Below are 18,977 nucleotides of genomic sequence, written 5' to 3'. Positions count from 1 at the left end.
GTGGTTAGTTTAGCTTCAATGTTGTTTGCTTATAGTTTAACCTTATACTGGATAGTTTCCCACAACCATAACAGTAGTTAGGGCCTCTTGTGTTCTAATAATTAAGACTTTAAGGGGCGCCCGGGTGGCCCAGTTGGTTAAGCGTCCAACTTCGGCTCCAGTCATGATCACATGGTTTGTGAGTTTGAGCCCCGCATCAGGCTCTGTGCTGACAGCTCAGAGCCTGGAGCCTGCTTCACATTCTCTGTCTCCCTCTGCCCCTGTCTCTCTCTCTCACAAAAATAAACATTAAAAAAATAAGATTTTAAGCCACGCCTACACTGCAAGTCAAATATGAATCATGCATAACCTTATCACTAAGAAATATGAAGAAGCTTCTTTTCCTCCTCAAATCCTACCAAAGTTCTTGGCTCTTCCACTTAAAAGTGGGAACATGTCAGCTAATGGGGAATGTGGGGTCTTTGGCCTCATCTAAAGTTGCTTCAGCCACCACCCCCCCAAGTTTGAGAGCCACTGACCTCCAGGAAAGTCAACCTCCCTGTTCCTGGATCCCCAGGCTATGGCAAAGGCCATCTTCCCTCCAAATTCAGCATGATGTCACAAAGATAGTGAGCTGGTTAGCAGCTGTCCATCCTCCAGCCATCTTGTCTTCTGATATATTTTTTTCTGCCTGAGAGTCTACCTTTTTCCCAGATGATCAAAATTGGGACCATCCACTCCCTTATGAGGTATCCAGCCACAAGACATTTCAGAACATACTGCAAGAAAGTCAACATGTATAAATGCTCACACCACACATGGTGTGTGAACAGAGCTTTTGTTCTCATGCAGATTTGAAGAAAGGGTTCACGAGTTCAACAAAGCTTGAGACCCGTTACCAGTGTCAGGCTCTTGTCAGGAGCCGAGGTTAGAGTGACACAACAGTGCCCAGAACTACCAGAGAATGCAAACCCCTACAACATGTAGTGCACAACAGACAAGAAAAAACGCCATTCTGGGCAGCAAGAGAAAAAGGAAAGACCTTAGTAACCAATACTTAAACCAGCTATAACCTTTCAAGTCAGAGAGAACTGGGCATGAATTCTCCAGGTTTCTCTACCAACCAGCTGTGGACCTTGAGCACATGTGGCAGAGACGGCCCCAGTAGGTACTCACTGAATGAATCCTGAAGGGAACCCTCTGAGCCAGTTTCCTGACACTAGCAATGTAACTTGGACCTTGCAGAATTGAAATGAGAAAAGATATAGCGCTAGGAAAAACAGACTTAAGTCCTAGTAGGCTGGGCACCGGTGTTCTAAAGCAAGTTCTGCCTAAACTAGCAGGAATGTTTTCACCTCAGGAAGACTGTCTAGGGCCAGATTGGGAGGGAGGTGAAGATAGGGGCAGGGCCCTGGGCAGGGCCAGTCACTGAAGCGAGGCCAAGGCCTGGAGGGAAAGAGCCAGTTCCTGGTGGCTGTTGGGCGGCTCACACAGCTCCCTGCTACATCAGCCATGGTCCTCCCTCTGCCCTGGCTCTCATGTTGCTGCCGTCGCCTCCTCCTGCCTTCCTGGCCCCTGGGGCCCCAGGGTTCCTGGAGGTGCTGCTCCCAGAGCCCTAAGGCAAGCACAAAAGAGCAGACCAGCTCTACATGCAGTGAGAAGATGAGGTCACCGCCAAGGGTAAGTAGCACCAAGAGTGGGGAGACCAGGGGGGAGACTGGCATGAAGGAATCCTTTTGTCACAGTCCTGCAATTAGATGCCCCCCCCCAAGTTTGTGTCCTACTTCCCATCCCCAGATCCCCAGCACCTTCCCCACCCCCACCCCACTCTAGACCTCAGGGCTCCCTCTCCCCACAGAGCTCTCTCCTTGCAGAGTCCATGAAGTCCTTGAACAGGAATTTCCCCTCACCTAACAGTTAATCATTTCTTAGTTGGGGGCGGGAGGGGAGGAGGTGAAGGGACTGCCAGTCCTCACCTCTCATGACCTCTCCTTACACAAGTTCAGTTATCGCCCCTGAGCAAACTGCCCCCCAGAGGCCTATCCCCACAGTATAGGTGACAATATAATGGGATCGAAAGGTTAGAGGCAGAAGGCCTGACTTCCAGGAAGCCTCAGCCCCCTACCCTGGCTGATGCTCCCTCCCCTCTGCCCCCCTCACTCAGGGTCCCCGGCCCAGCCCCACAGCTGAGCTGGCCCAAGCTGAAGAGTTGCTGGAGCAGCAGCTGGAGCTGTACCAGGCCCTTCTGGAAGGGCAAGAAGGGGCTTGGGAAGCACAGGCCCTGGTGCTCAAGATCCAGAAGCTGAAGGAACAGATGAGGAGACATCGAGAGAGCCTAGGAGACGCCTAAGCTTTCCACCAGTTCCCACTTTACCTTCCAACACTGGAAACACTACACACCACCCACACTGGGCCTTCGGGTCAGAAACATCCCAGCCCCTCCCAGGCCACTAAGAAACATGGAAAATACCTCCAAAAAGGGCAGAAATTGGAAAGCAGCAGGGAGCCATGGCCTCTGCAGTCTTCTTAGTCACATCCCCCTATCTTTGATCCCTCCCCACTGACCTGGGCCCCACAGTAGGGCACCCAGTCCTTATAGGAATATACACTGAATCATGGCCTCACTTCACCCTAAATCCAATAAAGGGATGGAGCATTTATAGACACCACAGACACATGTGTTTTTTAGTTTTGTTAAAAAAAATTCAGACAATTCAGGAAACAGGAGTTTAGGAGTGGTGGTGATGCAAAAGGGGGAAGTCGTGGGGTGGGGGGTGGGGGTTGCCAGGGAAGGTGGCAGTAGTGTCTCCTTCACCCCCATATGCCTGCTGTCATCTCCTGAAGAGGGACAGACGGTCACATTCCAAAACTATGGGTGAGTCCTCTACCGCGTCTGTTCAACTGAAGAGAAAACATGGCACAATTAGAATAAGACATGGAAATGGCGAGGCTAGCAGAAACACCCCCCATTACATGCAGATGTCTGTAGTTTGCGGGTGCAGAGGACACACTGGGAGTGGGGACAGAAATAATCTGTCATGAGAAAAAGACCCCACACAGAGGACAACTACACATCCCAACAAGGGCATCAAGATCAGGGGACATGAACTTGTCGAGTGCCTGTTATGCACCAGAGACCTTATTTATGTAAATGGGATTTAAGACAAACACACTAAGAACAAGGAGACTGAAGAGCCAGTCTCATGAGATCAATACTCACTGTAGGAGGAAATGTCTATCTCATCAGGCAGCTCACTAATATTGACTTCAAAGCGATCCTGCACGTCATTGAGGATCTTGGCATCGTTTTCATCTGACACAAACGTGATGGCCAAGCCCTTGGTGCCAAACCGGCCTGCTCGGGCCACCTGGAAGGAGACAGAGGGTGGCACTGGGAAGACCCAAAAGTAGGAAGACACCCAAAAGGAGGGATGAGAACATACGGTATAAAGACATAGGAAATCGGGAGGTGGGAGGGGACACTGGGATGTCCGTGTGGGCGTGCAGCTTACCCGATGCAGGTAGGTGTCAGAATCCTCAGGCATGTCATAGTTGAAGGCAATGTTCACCCGTTCAATGTCCATGCCTCGGCCAAATAGGTTGGTGGCCACAAGAATTCGTCGTTGAAAATCTTTAAACTGCTGATACCGAGAAAGCCTTTGTGAGAAAGGAAATTAGAAAAATGTTGAGTCCTTTCTCTCAATGGTCTCTTTTCCTTCCCAAGGACACAAAACACATTTCCATCTCTGACTCACCTCTCCTCCTGGGGCATCCCTCGGTGGATGGCAATGGCTGGGAAGTTCTGCTCCACTAGAAGCTGGGCCAGGGCAATGCAACGCTGCACAGACTTCACAAAGATCACCACCTGTGTGTGGAGAGTAGGGGGATGTGGGCCCATGTGGAATGTTAGAGAGATTACGTACGTGCAAGGAATGTTTTCAGTAACTATGCTTTTCTAAAGGAATTCCTCCTAGTCCCTCCCATATATTCCTCTTCTGATCTAAATACAACTTAGCCTTTCTCACTCAGCTCTTGACGTCTCCTAAGCAGACATGCTGCAGAAAAGGTACAGAAAATAACCAAAACTACCAGGTGTGTTGAGAGACAAGAATGAGGCAACCTCATGAGAAAGTGGTAAAAATTAAAACTAAAGTCTGGAAAGACCAGGACCAGTATTTCCTGCTCATCAAGAACATCCAACATAAGAATTCTACCTTAATTTTAGAAAGTTTTTGGTGCAGATAAACTACACAACAGGTAAAGTGATGAAATGCTTCTTCTCGGTAAATAACACAAGAAACAAATTTAAGAACCCAACAAACCTAAAATATTTTGGAACTTTTACAAGATTAAACCCCCTCAAGGATTTTCTTCATTGAGATTTTTATTTACTGAATACCCGGCTGTGACAGCCGTGGAACAGGAAAGCAGCTGCTCACACCTTGTTCATGCTCAGCCCCAGAAGACATCTGAATTCTCACTTAAGAGAATTTCATTTAAAGACAATTTCTCCACCATTCCCTCTCACATCGCATGGGTCATATCCTCAATTAAAGGGTACTTAACCAGGTTTCTGCTACAGTTGGAGACGTGCTCATCCCTCTACTGGACCTTAAACAACTGACCTGATTGAACTCAAGGACATCGAGAAGGTCAAAGAGCTTCCGGTTCTTCTCGTTGTCCTTCAGTTTCACGTAGTACTGCTGCAACCCATGCAGCGTCAGCTTCGTCTCATCATCCACGAAGATCTCCATTGGCTGGGGGGGAGGGGGGAGGAAGGGGTGGGGAACGGGAGGAGGGCAGAGTGGGGGGGTTAAACCTGGGGGGGTGGAGGAACTTGATCTCCAATACACCCCATGGGGGGGATGGGGAGAAGAGAGAAGATTGAAAACCCCACCACATCCCCAAAAATACCCCCATTTTAATGTGGTCTCTTCCACATTAGATCTAATTTCCTTCCTATCAAGTCTTAAGACTGCCCAGCTACAAACTGTCATGGGAAGGGAAATTTGCAGGGAGGTAAAGGAGCAGTGAGACCACCCAATGGCAAGATGCCATTACCTCAAAGGGAGGTGGTACAGGAAAGAAAACAATAGGAGATGATCCCCAAAGGGCCAATATGATCCAAACACCTGGGAATTGGTGGGACACAGTGACTCAAGGTCAGAATAACTCCACCAAAGCTGGTTATAATACAAGGGAGAGAACAGAAATTGCTCCGAGTATCCTCCCAACTAAGAGAATCATATCCACATTAGGAGGGTGGATATCTGTTAAGATCAGAATACTACAATGGACAGTCAAAATGCCATAAAAAGAGAAGCAAACGTTACTCAAGGCGAGTAACAACTTGCCCTCAGACCACAAGGGAACAAAGGGAACAGAACATTGGTCTCTGAACTAAGAGCCAAACCAACTATAGTGTTACATGGAAGGTACCAACAGATGGTGCTAAGAAACAAATTCAGAGCAGTAGATATACACTCATCTTAAAAAAAAAAAAAATACACACACACACACACACACACGCACAAAACCCTTGAAGGGGAGGAAGGTAGCATAAAAAAATAAAAACACAAATTGACACAAGACTCCACTCTAGAGCCCAACTTTCCTAGCACTCTTCACTAACCTGGGGACATAATTAACATGAACACCCAGGGTCCAAGATTTTAGGAAAGGATGTGTGCCACGGGAGAAAACCAAAAGCCCAATCCCAGAAAGCTAGCAGGATAACAAAGGCAGGCTTTCCAAAAAGAAGTTCCATGATCTCCTTCAAATCTAATTCTAGCCCCACGTATAGCTAAAAATAGCAAACATCCCATGGGGCGGAGCAGTACAGGATGGGAAAAGAACACACTGCACTACTTATACGATAGGCCCCGTCTAGCCCCAAACCCTAACACCCACCTGGTTACTTCCAAGTGGAGCTCCTCACTTTACCTTTCCCACATCCCTCTCCTTTGAGTATTAAAAAAAAAAATGTCTTAAAAAAGAAAAAAAAAAATCTACCCCCCCTTTCAGGACACCCCTCCCCCCAACACATATGGGGGGAAACGGGGAGCACGGCACGCCTTGGATTCAGGAAAAAAACCGGGAACGGAAAAAGAGGCTGGTTTGGTCCTCGGCTTCCTGGTCAGGTTTCCCCGCGGCCTCCGCTGCCGCCATCCACCGCTGGTGCCGTCTGCATATCCCCCGCCGCTCCACGGTGCTTCTCCGCTGCCGGCTCACATCAACCGAGCTTCCGGATGGGTGCGAGGAGGTATGGATGGTAAGGAGTAAGGGATCGGGGACTGAGGTGCCAGAGGCCCCCACCCCTGGAGGTGGGGAGGGAGCGGATTCATTTGTGCTGTTTGCTCTTCTTTTGGACATGCCCTGCCATCTGTCTGTCCCTCTCTTGCTCTCCTGCCACCGGGAGGTTATGAGTTTTGAGGAGCAGAAGGCTCCAACTGTGTGCTCGATGCCACCTTGAGGGTGCGTGGCTGTAAAGGGGTGTATAGGAGACGATGGGTGGGTGGTAGGGCAGAAAATCCTGCCCTCCCCCAAAAAGGAAGAAGAGGTTCAAAAATGCTGTGATGAAAAAAAAAAGGTCGAACACTACCCGCTCTCAAGTTAACCCGACCAAGTCTTCCGGAGTTTCCCTGGCGCCCGCGCAGACCCTAACACTAGCTGTCTCTGCCTCTATGTGTCTCTTCAAGGAGTCATCACTCCCAGATGGGCACGTGCCCCCTTCTTGGCACTTGAAGGACAAGGGAGTCTGGAGGAAGAGGGCGCGGAAGGGGAGGAGGCAGTGGGCGGGGAGTGGAGGGAGAGAAGGTAGAAGGGTATTTACGTCTTGCATGAACTTGCGGCAGACTGGACGGATCTCTTTGCTCAAGGTAGCACTGAACATCATGACCTGCTTCTCATGGGGGGTCATGCGAAAAATTTCCTGGACATCCCGACGCATGTCTACAAGAAAAAGGAAGAAAACTGTAAGACAAGTAGCATACATCATAGACAAAGACCAGAGACAGCCCAATGAGGTGATGGCTGCTGGAAATGGGTAAGGAACAGTCATTTCACAGTAAGATTTGTCTCAGGTCTTCATTTATTCTGACCACCGTAAAATCACATCCATTGTAATAACACAATAGAAACAGCACACAGTGGAATCTGAAATAAAGACTTGGGATCGGATTCCAGCTGTTTTAACCAGACAAGAAATGAGACGAAAAAACCCCAAAGCTCACAATTATGATATGGAGATAAGGCCCACTGCAGAGGCTCTTGAGTATAAGCATAAACATAAACTTACAAGCATAAGACCCTTGAGAAATTCTTTACAAGGCCCTTGTCCATACTTTCTCCCCACACCCCTGCTGTCTACAAATATTGCGCACCAAATTACATTCCAGTTGTCAGAGTCCATTTCATGGCACCTCTGGATCATGCTTTCGTATCCAGCCAGGTAAACAAGACATCTCTACCTGGAGCCCATCTTAGAGCTCACGTTAAAATAGTCAAAGATCAGGGGCACCTGGGTGGCTCGGGTCATGATCTCAGTTTGCGGGTTCGAGCCCCGCATCGGGCTCTGTGCTGACAGCTCAGAGCCTGGAGCCTGCTTCAGCTACTGTCTCTCTCTTTGCCCCTCCACAACTCCTGCTCTGTCTCTCTCTCAAAATTAAACATTAAAAAAAAAATTATTTTAGGAGTCAATCATTTGGAATGACTTGTCCCTGGGGCCACGTCCATCCCAACGCTCTGATTTATTAAATGTGAGTTCTCACAATTTTCCTTTCTTAACCGCACGTGACACACTGAAATACAGAAAAACCCCATAAACTCTCCACGTTAATCCTAGAACTTAGGTCTAAAGATTTACTCAGCTATAAACTGATAGATGCTGTGCAGAGAATGCCAGAGAGTAAATGGCTTCTTCCTTCAGTTTATTACCCCACCCCTGACACCCAGTATAAGAATCTGTAAAGGAGAGAATAGTGGTGTGAGCAATGTCTAAGATCAGCAAAGTCACTCCTCTCAAAGAAACAAAACCTCTATCACAGGACAAAACACACTTCTCCTTGCTCACCCAAGTTCCTTAAAAGGCCTCACAAAAATCGACAGGGGAGCCAGAGCCATCAGTCATGGGTGATAGATGAAGAGTCGTCCCAGCACTAAAGTGCTCCTGAATCAAAAAAACATCATTTGGCTCTAAAGGGCAACTCCCTGATCACCAGCCCCCTTGCCAGCACTGCCACTCACCGAGCTGTTCAAGCATCTTATCACATTCATCCAAGATAAAGTGTTTAATGTGTTTGAGATTGAGGCTCTTATTTCGAGCCAGGGCTAGGATGCGGCCAGGGGTCCCCACGACGATATGCGGGCAGTTCTTCTTCAGCACCTCTTCATCCTTCTTGATAGACAGACCACCAAAAAACACCGCGACCTGTATTAACCCAGAAAAAAACAGTGTCTCACAAGGGAGGAAACAGTCCAATCTCCCCGCACTTCCCATCCTTTCAGTTTAATCTAAGTGAACTTTGAGTATTTCAAAGGTAAAACGAACATCAAAGACCACCTGACCTAAAATTCTTATTACATTCCCCAAACGATGAAGCTAAGAAACATAAGTAACTTGCCCAGAGTTATGTGGCTAATCAAGGAAGTCAGGACTAGCACTTTCTTCTGACTTAATCTAATAATCTCCCTTCCCATGATGCTATGGCCACACTTCATTGTAAAAAAGGACAGCAAGAAATCACCAGAGTGCAAAGCACCATAAAAAGCTCATGAACATCAAGTTTTCCTAACCGAACTCAGATTTTTAAATGTCCCTTCACAAACCCTATGAAATTACGGTTTCAAGCTGACCACATTACTCCATGTTATAAACATTAAGAAAAGATCTGCTGAGGATCTAGTCTTTACTATAGGATCACATGACACCAGAAACTGCTTTCTAGTTTCAAGGAGAGAAGATCAAGTACAGGATCAGACTGTCACAATGAAGCTAAAATCACTCATTATGGAACAACCAAGTTTGCAACAAAACAGGAGGTACACAAAATATCAACTATGAAGAATTCTTGCCAAAAATGTTTAACTTCAGTCAGTTGAGCTTTCAAATTCGTATTTCAGTTAAAGGAAACACTAAGGGGAAAAAACAAGTTAAAGAACCACGTAAGGGAGTAACCAGACAAATCCAGAGACAGGATATTCTATAGAACTAACCCAACCTTTTGAACGAATCACTTTAGCACAATTTTAAACAAAAGTAAGAATTATGTCGTGACAATTTGCAGTTGATCTTAACACCAAGAATATTCTCTTTTGGGGCGCCTGGTTGGCTGAGTCAGAAGAACATGCAACTCAATTTTGGAGTCATGAGTTTAGGCCCCACGTTGGGTTAGAGATTAAATAAACTTAAAAAAAAAAAAAAAGGTTCTCTTTTGAGCCACATGAGCTGATTAGCTGGACCTATAGAGGAGGAAGTACAATTCTAGCTCACTAATAAGCCCAACAATGCATGTTTCCAGTCATAACAATGGAAACCGTTTTTCTGGTTTTCAACTTTTTAGAATCAACTAGCAGCAAGACCACTCCAGTTCAAGGACAGAAAGTGAATGTCAATGACGCTGACAATTTAAGAAGAGAAATATTACTTCACACACATATATAACATTTAGATTACTTTTAAGGATTAAAATTTTCAAATAACAAAACAACACGAACAAACATCTCTCATGAAAAGAAATCATAAACACCTGAAGTTTGATAAACTGAGAGAACAGTGCCAATACCTGGTGTCACAGAACCATTAGGGAAAAAAGCAAAAAAATAAAAAAATTAAAAAAAAATAAAGGTTAACTAGCGATTACCTTCCGTAAAGTGCAATTAGAGACAGGAAAATACAAATCTTTTTGTTATGAAACCTTTTAGTTTACTCAAAACATGTTACCACGAGATACTGATCATTATTACTTTGGTTTTTAAGAAATTATTTTTAGTTTAGCACTAGGACTCAACATTCCTAGTTACTTTAAAACATAAAATAATGAGTAATGGGAGAAAATCACAACAATCCAAACAGAAGTACTATTCTTTACCACATCCTAGCCAGAGAGGTAGAAAGTTATACACATCAGTGCTTCTCAAACTCCAATTACCTGAAGATCTTATTTGAATACATATTCATACTCAGTAGGTCTGGGGTGGTACCCATATAATCTGCATTGCCATCAAGCTTCCAAATGATGCTGAAACTTTGGATTTGGAAACCACACTATAAAAACCAAGGTTATATACAGAAAACAACCCAAGCCTACTCTGTTGTGGCCACCAAACATCTTTCAATTTTCTGCCACTTTCAGGAATCCTCTAAATTCACACACCACACTAGAGATGTTTTGGAGTTTCCAGCTTCCCTTGCCACACACCCCAAAATTCTCAAACTCAACCAAAGCACAGTGAAATCATTCAAAGTCAGTGTAAAGAAATAATAAACAGGGGCGCCTGGGTGGCGCAGTCGGTTAAGCGTCCGACTTCAGCCAGGTCACGATCTCGCGGTCTGTGAGTTCGAGCCCCGCGTCGGGCTCTGGGCTGATGGCTCAGAGCCTGGAGCCGGTTTCCGATTCTGTGTCTCCCTCTCTCTCTGCCCCTCCCCCGTTCATGCTCTGTCTCTCTCTGTCCCAAAAATAAATAAATGTTGAAAAAAAAAATTTTTTTTAAAAAAAAGAAATAATAAACAAAAGCGAGGTCTCATGGTGAGCACCCTTCATAGCCTAACCATGCAGTCTCCTGCTGCACAGCTATATCCAATCTGTTAAAAACTAAAGCAAACTAAAGATTCTCCAAAATTAGAGTAAAGCAAACATCTCAGAAATTATAATGTGTACTCAAATGAACCGTAAACTGTAAATCCCTTGCATACCAAGGTCTGCAGAAACTTACCACCTAGAACGTGCAAATGACATTCATATAAAGATAATTTAACATCTATGGACATGAAGACGGTTGACCTACAAGTCTTCAATGCCTACAACTCCCCCCACCCTCATCCTCCCAGGTGTCTTTACCCTGGCTTACCTTGACATTGGGCATGTATTTAGAAAAGCGCTCATACTCCTTGCTGATCTGAAAAGCCAACTCCCGAGTATGACACATCACCAGCACAGACACCTTGGGGTGGGGAGAGCAGACAGAGACAAACAGTATATCCCTTTACTATCTCCTCGGGGAAGTGATGGTCACAAAAATACATTTGACAGATTATAAATGAACTCAATTCTGAGATCTAAGTCATTAACCACATAATTTCTATGCAATATCCCACATGGCCATCAGAAAAAGGTAACCGAGGTCACCTTTGCAACAAACACCCGTGGCTCTGATTGCAGCTTGTGGCTGAGGCAAAACACCCTTCTCAAAAATTCCTAACCAAAATGTCTTCCACAGCACTTTCCCCAAACGTACCTGTCCAGTAACCGGCTCCAGCTGTTGCAGTGTGGCCAGCACAAACACTGCTGTCTTTCCCATGCCTGACTTGGCCTGGCATAGAACATCCATTCCCAAAATGGCCTGAGGAATGCACTCATGCTGGACTAGAAGGAGGGATGGGGGGAGAGATAAATTACACTTCAGTCTTCAGTAACTCCACAACCTTTTTCACGATTCCAAACCCATTTCTCACCACTCAATTCTTAAATGGTTCTCATCAACTTCCAGACCCTTTCTACCTTTCTGCTCCCTCCATCAAATTCATCCCAAAAGCAGACCTTCCTAGTTCCTCCCGGGTTTGGCCTCCTCCAACTCCAGTGCCTGGCCTCTTCCACCCACCAAGACTTCACCTTTGGTGCTCCTGGCTCTGTCCCTATTTCCCTTGGTCTGTAACAATCCATGACATCTGAGTGCCTGCCCCAGGCCGTTTCTCCTACTTAGCTTACCATCTTTAGGCCATGTAACCCTGGACACAAATGAAGGGTGTGGTAGCTGACCCAAAAGCAACTCTTTTTAGATCAGCCACAAAGGTTTCCAGAGACCATAGTTGGCCTGGCCCAATAGAAACTAAAGGTCCAACCAGCTCCTCTCTGGAAATTCAAAATTAGAAGCCTAGGTAACAAAATTAAAAACAAGTAGACAAACGGACGCCTGTGTGGCTCAGTCGTTAAGCATCTGACTCGGTTTTGGCTCAGGTTGTGATCTCACGGTTCATGAGATCTCATGGGATCAAGCCCCACATTGGGCTCTGCACTGACAACTTGGAGAAATTCTCTCCCCCTCGCTTTGTCCCTCCCCCGCTCATTCTCTCTCAAAATAAATAAACTTAAAAGAAAAAAGTAGGCAAAGAGAAAAGCCAGTCACAACAACTAACAGCAGCTACTTTTAGGTCACTAGCTTTTTCATTTTACCATGAATGAAAAACCAATCTATACAAGTCTTTCCTACTGCTAAAATAGTTCTTGATACTTTATTTCCTGATATACCCTAAATAAATATGTATTATCTGAGGAACTGTTTTACACACCTGTTTCTTGTTCCCTTAAAGAACCTAACGAATACTCTAGGCCCAATAGAAAATTTACCTTCTGACGGATGCTCAAAGCCACAGTCAACAATGGCCCGGAGCAACTCTGGCTTCAGTAGGAAGTCACGAAAGCCAGAGCTGTGGATGGAGACATAGGAGCCCTTGACATCCTTCTTGGCAGGGGCCTCAGCCCCGTCTCCCCCTGCTGCTGTCTCCACCTCATCTTCTTCATAGTCCAAGAGCTCATTGTCCACATCGTTCTCTGCCATTCCTGGGCCGGCAGGGGGAGAAGGGGAGGAGTCTCCGGAAGGGTTCACGCAGAGTAAGTGAAAACAAGGGAGGAGAGTGGGGGCTTGAGCAACAGTTTAAAAAAACAAACAAACAAAAAACCTAGTTTCTGATAGAAGAGCTAGGAAAAAAACAAACAAGAAAAACAAAAGACTTATTAGTCGTGAGCAGAGCCTTCACCACCTCTTTTCCATCCCCACACTTTTCCCACTTTCCCTGTACTGACACCTTTATCTGGAAAGAAAAATAACAAGAACACAAAACATAAAAGCAAACATAATATAGTGGTCCCAGGTGAGGCGGTTAAGACACAAGTTCCCAAAGAGATTAGAATCAGAGTAGCATAAACCAGAAAGCAGGATGGGGAGAACCAGCATATGAACTCCTGATCTGTTAAGTAACAACAGTGAAGAAAATAGATAATGAAAAGCAAAATGAATCAAGAGAGTGGAGAATGGAGACAACAAGATAAAGACAAGTCCTGAAAAACTGTCAAAGGAAGACTTTTTGCTTTCCCTACATCTCAAAGTGTTGACCCCTAACAAGGCAGCCATCAGTCAAGGGTGATAGATTAAGGTCATCATTGCGCAAAGTGCTCACTTCCCAAAATATAAACATCATTTGGCTGCCATCCGCGTCCCACTCCTCAGTAACCTCCTTCTGGTGCTTAAGAAATCCCTGTGTAATTAATGTGGGGGGGGGGGGTAGAAGAGTAGAGTAAGAGGAATGACTAGGTCGGAGATGAATACTATCTTCCCTCCGCTACAATTAATAGGAAAAAAGGTACTCGAGATAAACTCTCACTCCAGCTCTACTACAAACTCTAGTAAGGGATCTCATCACCCTTCGTTACTCTTCAGGTGAGACTCCTTTCCTATAAACACACAATGACATCACGCATAAACATTTGGAAAATGTTCCAAGCAAAGGCTGGTAAATCGAGGTAAGAAAAGTCCAACCAGGCCCGTAAGGCGGCTCCTCCTCCTATTCCCACCTTGGGCCATTAAGAGGACCCAGAGATGAGAAGGAAGGTGAAAAGAGCCCCACCCTCCGCAAATGCCCAGAAACAAAGAGCACCTACCGCCGCCTCTCACCATCGCTGGGGCATCCGATAAACGAGGAGCCCAACGAAGGAGCAGGGAGCAAAAGGAACACAATGGCGCTAGGGCCACCATCTTGGATTGGGCCCCCTACCTTCCCTGCCCCCCCCCCGGAACTCTTAAGAGCTCTCAAAAGGGATGCAAGCAATGGAAATAACGACCCATCTAGGCCCCAGGGACCAGACCATAGTCTGTGGAAGGGGTATCAGGAGTCCACGAGGCAGAATGGCCGCAGAGAAACGCAGATGGAAGCGGATGATAAAGAAGGCCAAAGCTTACCTGAGCAAGGCGAGCGCATATGGCGGCGGCAACAGCGACGAAGGAGGGAATCTGCCTTCACTTCCGGTTCTCGGCTTCCCTCTTACCAGGGCCTCCCGCCTTCTCGGCTGCCAGCGCGCAGGCGCAAGGGACCGGAAGGCGACCCTTTCACGATCCCATAGTTCTGCGCGCTCCGGGGTTGCCTTTAGAAAATGCCTGTGTGAAAAAAAATTTTAAAGCCACTTCTAACTCCTCCGCTACTGCAAGTAACAAAGGGCATAAAGGAAACTGGCATCCTCTCCTACTGTTATATATTTTCTCGTGCCCTAGTCTACTCCATATACTTCACCTCTTCCTTTAGGTTGTTGTCGGGCAGGTCTTCTCTCCGGGCACCCCTCCGTAGGCTCACCGCTCGGTGGAAAAAGGGTGGCGGGGACTGAGAGTTCCCACGGGGTCCTTGGCCTGGTAGTCAAGGTGACCCGGGTGCGTCAGCGTTGGAGCTAGAGAACGTGGGACCTCAGTTGAAGGGAGGAATGAGTCTGAGCCGCGCGTAGGGGTCCTACCCCTTGCCCAAAATGTTGGCCGATGTAGTTGATGCCCCAAGGGCCCTGAGGCTATGGGACAGGAAATTCGAGTCTGGAAGGTGTTCTAAATCCACTGAGTGGATTCTGCCTCAGGTTTTAAAGAAGTGGTGGGGCTTGAGGGTTAGGCAACATTATATAAATATTGTTAATTCGACCAGAATGTCTTTAGCCCCGCCTCCAGCAGCCCCATTGTTGAGCTTGAATTTTTTCCTTAATGAAGCATTTGATAACCCAGTCTTTGATATGCTACCAAAGTCAGATGTGATGTCAACAAAAATGACAGCAAACATTCGGCTCTTTACCTGTTACCAGTTAGCCACTTAACAGTAAGGAATAGGTACCATTATTGCCATTCTACAACAAACAAAGCAACAGATCCAAAATAAAGCTAGCTGTTTAAACGTCGTTTAGTCTCTATTGTATCCTGCCTCTCTGCTTGAAGAGTCCGGTTAATAATTACCCTATGGATTACCTCATTGGTTCAAGTCTTTGGTGAAGTAGGCATTGTTCTGCGGCCAAGAGAAGGAACAGTGATCCAAGGATGATGTTTCCGACTTTAAGTATCAATTGATTCAACAGTATTTATCAGCTGCCTACCCTGTGCCAACCGCTAACCTAGGATCCGGGGACTCGGTGAACAGCCCTGTCATCAGAGTTCACATTCCAGGGAAGACAACATATAAACAAATGTCAAGTAGTAATAAGTACCACGAAGAAAAATAATGCAAAATAAGGAGCAAAGAGTGCTTGTTAATACACCCCAGCTTTTCTCTATACCTGCCATTTGTAGTTCTCGGATTCCCAACGAGGAACCACATATGTTCCTCATTTAAGAGAAACAATAACATACTAGTTGCTTTTATTTTTTCCAACAAGCTTCAAAGGACAGCGCTTTGGGGTATTTGGGGAATATGTAAATAAGGAACAAGAGAGTGAATGAAAGTGAGAAATGATGAAGCAAAAAGGAAGCTGCTTCCACACACCAACTGATTTGCCCATAGGTTTTATTTTTATTATTATTATTGACACTTTCTTATTGTTACAAAGGAAAGGATGTTAAGGATGTAGAAAGGGAGGCCATGCATACAAAGGAACACAGCATCACTTTACATCTCAGGAAGCAGTGAGCATCTGATGGGTCTTTGGGGAAATCGGAAAAGGAAAGGGAAAAATCCAATAAAAAGAAAGACCAACATCTTCCTGGAACCACAGTAGAGAGGCTAAACGAGGTCTTCATTTCCTTTTCAGGGACCATAAAGTCTCTGGGAAAAGAGAGGTGGGAAGAACCAATTCTTCAGAAAAATTACTAGGTTCACAGAATGAGTGAGTGATTTAGACAGCCATTGACAAATGTGAGGAAACAGTTGTGTTTTGGTTTTGACGGTGGGCAACGGGTGGTAATAATATCATAGGGCGGACATTTATGGAATCACAGCAACTACATGCCAAAAACCATGCTAGGCTCTTTACAGAGTGATTCCTAATCATTGCAGCAGTCCCGTAAGGTAGGTATTACTGTTATTATCACCATCAGCATCATGCCAGTCTTGCAAAGGAGGACACTGGACTACAGATTAAGTAGCTGTCCTAGGTGCACAGCCAGAAAGTGGCAGGGTTGGGAAAGGAACCCAAGGCTTCCAGGCTCTGAAGTCAAAGTGTTTTTTCCACATCCCTACTTATCCATGCTACAAATTTCACAGAGGGTTTCGGTGAGAGTGACTTGGGAGTTTACAAGGTCCCAGTGAAGGTTAAAGAACAGTAAGGAGACTCAGATCTGAGCAGGGTACTTTTCACAGAGTTATTGGATCTTGCCCCTAGAATTTCTAGGGAATGGAAAGGAGAGAAAATAGGAAAGAAGCAGTGAAGATGGCAGGTGGTAATTTTGTTTGGGGGGTTTCTTTGAGGAAGGGAACTGGAAGGGAACAGTCAGGTCCTATGGTGAATTCTAGGCAGCAATCCGGTAGTTGGGGTGGACCTGGGGCCTGACGTCACAGACCATGCCAAGAAGTTGGGCCAGGACGCGTTCACGGTTTCTCTGCTGGGAGCTCTGCATGCCCTGTACCTGGCGTCTCGTAGCCTGCTCCACCTCAGCTGAGAGGTTCCCCTGGGAGCCCATGGCCTGGGGGATCGGGAAAGGGGCAGAAGACAGAAAGGCAAAAGCAGAAACACAGAAAGAAGGGTACAGGTATGTGGAGGAAAAAGTCCTGGAGCAAGGCTAGGAAGAAAAGCCCTTGCCAAAACCACCCCCATCCCATGGAAATATCCAGACACCAAAGAAAGCAACACAATTCCCTTTCCTTTGAGATTTGACATGCAACTTCATCCTAAAACAACTGGAAAACCCCCACTACCTCACCACACGTGACCATAAAACTTTGCCTTCCACCCCAAATGACATCGTACTCCACACAGACAGTGGCAAGCCCCCCCCCCCCCCGCCCCACAAGCCATCCAAGTCTTTCAAAACTCTCAGATTCTCATACATCTCACATACCTTGAACAATAACGTGGTCCCTGCCAAGGGTCCCCTTCAGCCCTTTACCATCTTGTTTTCTTCTAGGGTCACCCCATACACACCTCATCAGATGCACCCACCAACTTGCACCCCAGGATCCCATTTCAACTCTCCCACAACGCACCGCCTGCTGCTTGCTCTGGAATTCCTGCTCTCGCTCTCGACGGTAATGCTCCACCTCCATCTGGGCCTCCTCCTTTGCCTGCTTCAGACGCCGGGCCTTCCCTGGAAGCAGAAGAAGGGATTGGGGGTGGGAGTAGACCCCCTCACAAAATGTGATAGTAGCGGTCATTCCTTTCCAGAAAGTTTTGCTGCCATCTCTCAGCCGACCAGTGCTAGATTCTAACACCCACCCCGCTAATCACCCTCCTAATCAGCCTCCTAATCAGCCAGCCCAGCCCCAGCTTTCTCCCCCACCCCACCCCGGCCTTGGATTTTCCCAGGGACTCAAATGTTTGCTGTCCCCCCCGCACCCCAATTTTCTTTCCAGACTCCTAAGGGAGAGAAAAGGGAACTCACTCTTTCTGGCATCTGCCACCTTCTCAGCCGCCCGCTTCTCAGCTTGCAGGAGCTGCTGGATACCCTGAGACTGACTGGCCATTTCTGTCGTTATGGCTGATGCTGTTTCGGATGCTACCAAGGTACCAGAAGGCTCCCCCAACCCCCAACACACATACACACCACCTACTCCTCTTCCACCAGCTTCTCGCTGCAATTCTCCACTGTCCCTGGGTCTTAGTGCTCCCCTTTTCCGCTAAGCCTGCTGCACCAGGTGTCTCCCCCAAACTGATCCTCCAACTGATGGCTGGTCTCTTCTCCCACCTCTCCCACGGGCAGTACCCAGAAGGACCACCTGGGGGCAGCAGAGACCAGGCCCAGAGCTGCTCGCTAGCATCACCGCAGGTGCAGGGTTTTCCGGGTCGATGTCTAGCAACCGGGACAGGGGCAAAGAGGAATGAACAGGAGGCATAGAGGGCTTGAAAATGGGGTGAGAGGGAAAGGAAGTCAACATGTGTCGTTAATTGGGAAAAGAGTATGCTGGGTTTCTGAATTCTTCCTACTTCTCTTCCTCTCTTTTTTTTTCTACCTCCCCTTTCTATCTCTTTTTCTGTATCTTTCCCAAGTCCAAATTTTAGTTTGCCTTGTCCTACTCTTTTTAATTTTGTTTTAATGTTTATTTATTTTTGAGACTGAGACAGAGCATGAGTGGAGGAGGGGTAGAGAGAGCCAGAGACCCAGAATCCGAAGCAGGCTCCAGGCTCTGAGCTGTTGGCACAGAGCCCGACGTGGGGCTCAAACTCACGAGCTGTGGGATCATGACCTGAGCCGAAGTCGGACGCTCAAGCGACCAAGCCACCCAGGCGCCCCACTTTTTTTTTTTCAATGTCTTTCACACATGTCTTTTTTGATTTGTCCCAGTTCTTGGCCTCACCGTGGTTTTAGTTTTGGTTTTCCATTTTCACCATGATTTTTAATCCTCTTCATCTCCCCTGTTTTTTCTCTCTTATCTATCTCTGAACCATCTCTTCTCTCTTCCCTGTTGGGGGAGGGGAAGCTAAATCTCTAAATCACCGTTTTTACCCTCCCTTGCTCGGCTCCTTTTTCGCGTCTACCGTCCAGTCTTACGGTTTCAGACGGACCCTTTACCTTAAGTTCCCCTAGTTTCCCCCCGAGGCCAGACTGAGGGGGCAGCCCCCCCCCCCCCCCCCCGCCTTTCCCCTTGGAGAGAGAGGACATCCGGTAACGTG

At 46.7% G+C, this 18,977-nt stretch overlaps 3 protein-coding genes and 2 non-coding genes across 7 annotated transcripts; 1 reads left to right on the top strand and 4 right to left on the bottom strand.

Moving 5' to 3' along the window:
• The first annotated feature begins 1,491 nt into the window (after positions 1 to 1,491).
• On the top strand, positions 1,492 to 2,329 carry MCCD1 (mitochondrial coiled-coil domain 1). Its single transcript, XM_040463398.1, has 2 exons — positions 1,492 to 1,659; positions 2,144 to 2,329. The coding sequence occupies exons 1-2, from the start codon at positions 1,492 to 1,494 to the stop codon at positions 2,327 to 2,329; spliced, it is 354 nt and encodes a 117-aa protein (XP_040319332.1).
• Positions 2,330 to 2,650: 321 nt separating this feature from the next.
• On the bottom strand, positions 2,651 to 14,283 carry DDX39B (DExD-box helicase 39B). Of its 2 annotated transcripts, none has more exons than XM_040463394.1 (11): positions 14,152 to 14,283; positions 12,543 to 12,893; positions 11,434 to 11,561; positions 11,047 to 11,139; positions 8,224 to 8,407; positions 6,812 to 6,930; positions 4,605 to 4,736; positions 3,735 to 3,844; positions 3,492 to 3,636; positions 3,200 to 3,347; positions 2,651 to 2,880 (listed from the first exon to the last, which is right to left on the bottom strand). In XM_040463394.1, exons 2-11 carry the CDS (start codon positions 12,751 to 12,753, stop codon positions 2,864 to 2,866), a joined length of 1,287 nt encoding a protein of 428 aa, XP_040319328.1. In that variant the 5' UTR covers positions 12,754 to 12,893; positions 14,152 to 14,283; the 3' UTR covers positions 2,651 to 2,863. The 2 variants fall into 2 exon arrangements, with proteins under 2 accessions (XP_040319328.1, XP_040319329.1); XM_040463395.1 differs by lacking the exon at positions 14,152 to 14,283 and adding an exon at positions 13,854 to 13,961.
• LOC121022392 (small nucleolar RNA SNORD83) lies at positions 8,095 to 8,171 on the bottom strand. The gene has a single exon (XR_005786918.1). It is a non-coding gene; the product is annotated as a small nucleolar RNA SNORD83 (small nucleolar RNA).
• LOC121022391 (small nucleolar RNA SNORD83) lies at positions 13,321 to 13,398 on the bottom strand. Its single transcript, XR_005786917.1, has one exon. It is a non-coding gene; the product is annotated as a small nucleolar RNA SNORD83 (small nucleolar RNA).
• A 1,418-nt stretch (positions 14,284 to 15,701) lies between the features above and the next one.
• Positions 15,702 to 18,157, bottom strand: ATP6V1G2 (ATPase H+ transporting V1 subunit G2). Of its 2 annotated transcripts, none has more exons than XM_040463397.1 (3): positions 17,918 to 18,157; positions 17,354 to 17,454; positions 15,702 to 16,833 (listed from the first exon to the last, which is right to left on the bottom strand). In XM_040463397.1, the coding sequence occupies exons 2-3, from the start codon at positions 17,411 to 17,413 to the stop codon at positions 16,660 to 16,662; spliced, it is 234 nt and encodes a 77-aa protein (XP_040319331.1). In that variant the 5' UTR covers positions 17,414 to 17,454; positions 17,918 to 18,157; the 3' UTR covers positions 15,702 to 16,659. The 2 variants fall into 2 exon arrangements, with proteins under 2 accessions (XP_040319331.1, XP_040319330.1); XM_040463396.1 differs by lacking the exon at positions 17,918 to 18,157 and adding an exon at positions 17,749 to 17,911.
• Positions 18,158 to 18,977: the final 820 nt, after the last annotated feature.

This window comes from Herpailurus yagouaroundi, unplaced genomic scaffold (genome assembly GCF_014898765.1).
Source record: "Herpailurus yagouaroundi ecotype Mexico unplaced genomic scaffold, PumYag 393, whole genome shotgun sequence".
Classification (NCBI taxonomy): domain Eukaryota; kingdom Metazoa; phylum Chordata; class Mammalia; order Carnivora; family Felidae; genus Herpailurus; species Herpailurus yagouaroundi.
Note: the sequence above shows the minus strand (reverse complement) of the source record. Positions and strands in the feature narration are given on the sequence as shown.

What these genes read in the sequence shown, in the direction of transcription:
- MCCD1 (XM_040463398.1), top strand. Translation starts at nt 1,492, where the DNA reads ATGGTCCTCCCTCTGCCCTGGCTCTCATGTTGCTGCCGTCGCCTCCTC. An exon ending in AGATGAGGTCACCGCCAAGG is followed by an intron (nt 1,660 to 2,143) that starts GTAAGTAGCACC and finishes CCCCTCACTCAG; the next exon opens with GGTCCCCGGCCCAGCCCCAC.
- DDX39B (XM_040463394.1), bottom strand. Translation starts at nt 12,753, where the DNA reads ATGGCAGAGAACGATGTGGACAATGAGCTCTTGGACTATGAAGAAGAT. An exon ending in GGGATGCCCCAGGAGGAGAG is followed by an intron (nt 3,637 to 3,734) that starts GTGAGTCAGAGA and finishes TTTCTCACAAAG; the next exon opens with GCTTTCTCGGTATCAGCAGT. An exon ending in CTGACACCTACCTGCATCGG is followed by an intron (nt 3,348 to 3,491) that starts GTAAGCTGCACG and finishes GTCTCCTTCCAG; the next exon opens with GTGGCCCGAGCAGGCCGGTT.
- ATP6V1G2 (XM_040463396.1), bottom strand. Translation starts at nt 17,830, where the DNA reads ATGGCCAGTCAGTCTCAGGGTATCCAGCAGCTCCTGCAAGCTGAGAAG. An exon ending in GGTGGCAGATGCCAGAAAGA is followed by an intron (nt 17,455 to 17,748) that starts GTGAGTTCCCTT and finishes TTCTGCTTCCAG; the next exon opens with GGAAGGCCCGGCGTCTGAAG. An exon ending in TCCAGAGCAAGCAGCAGGCG is followed by an intron (nt 16,834 to 17,353) that starts GTGCGTTGTGGG and finishes CCGATCCCCCAG; the next exon opens with GCCATGGGCTCCCAGGGGAA.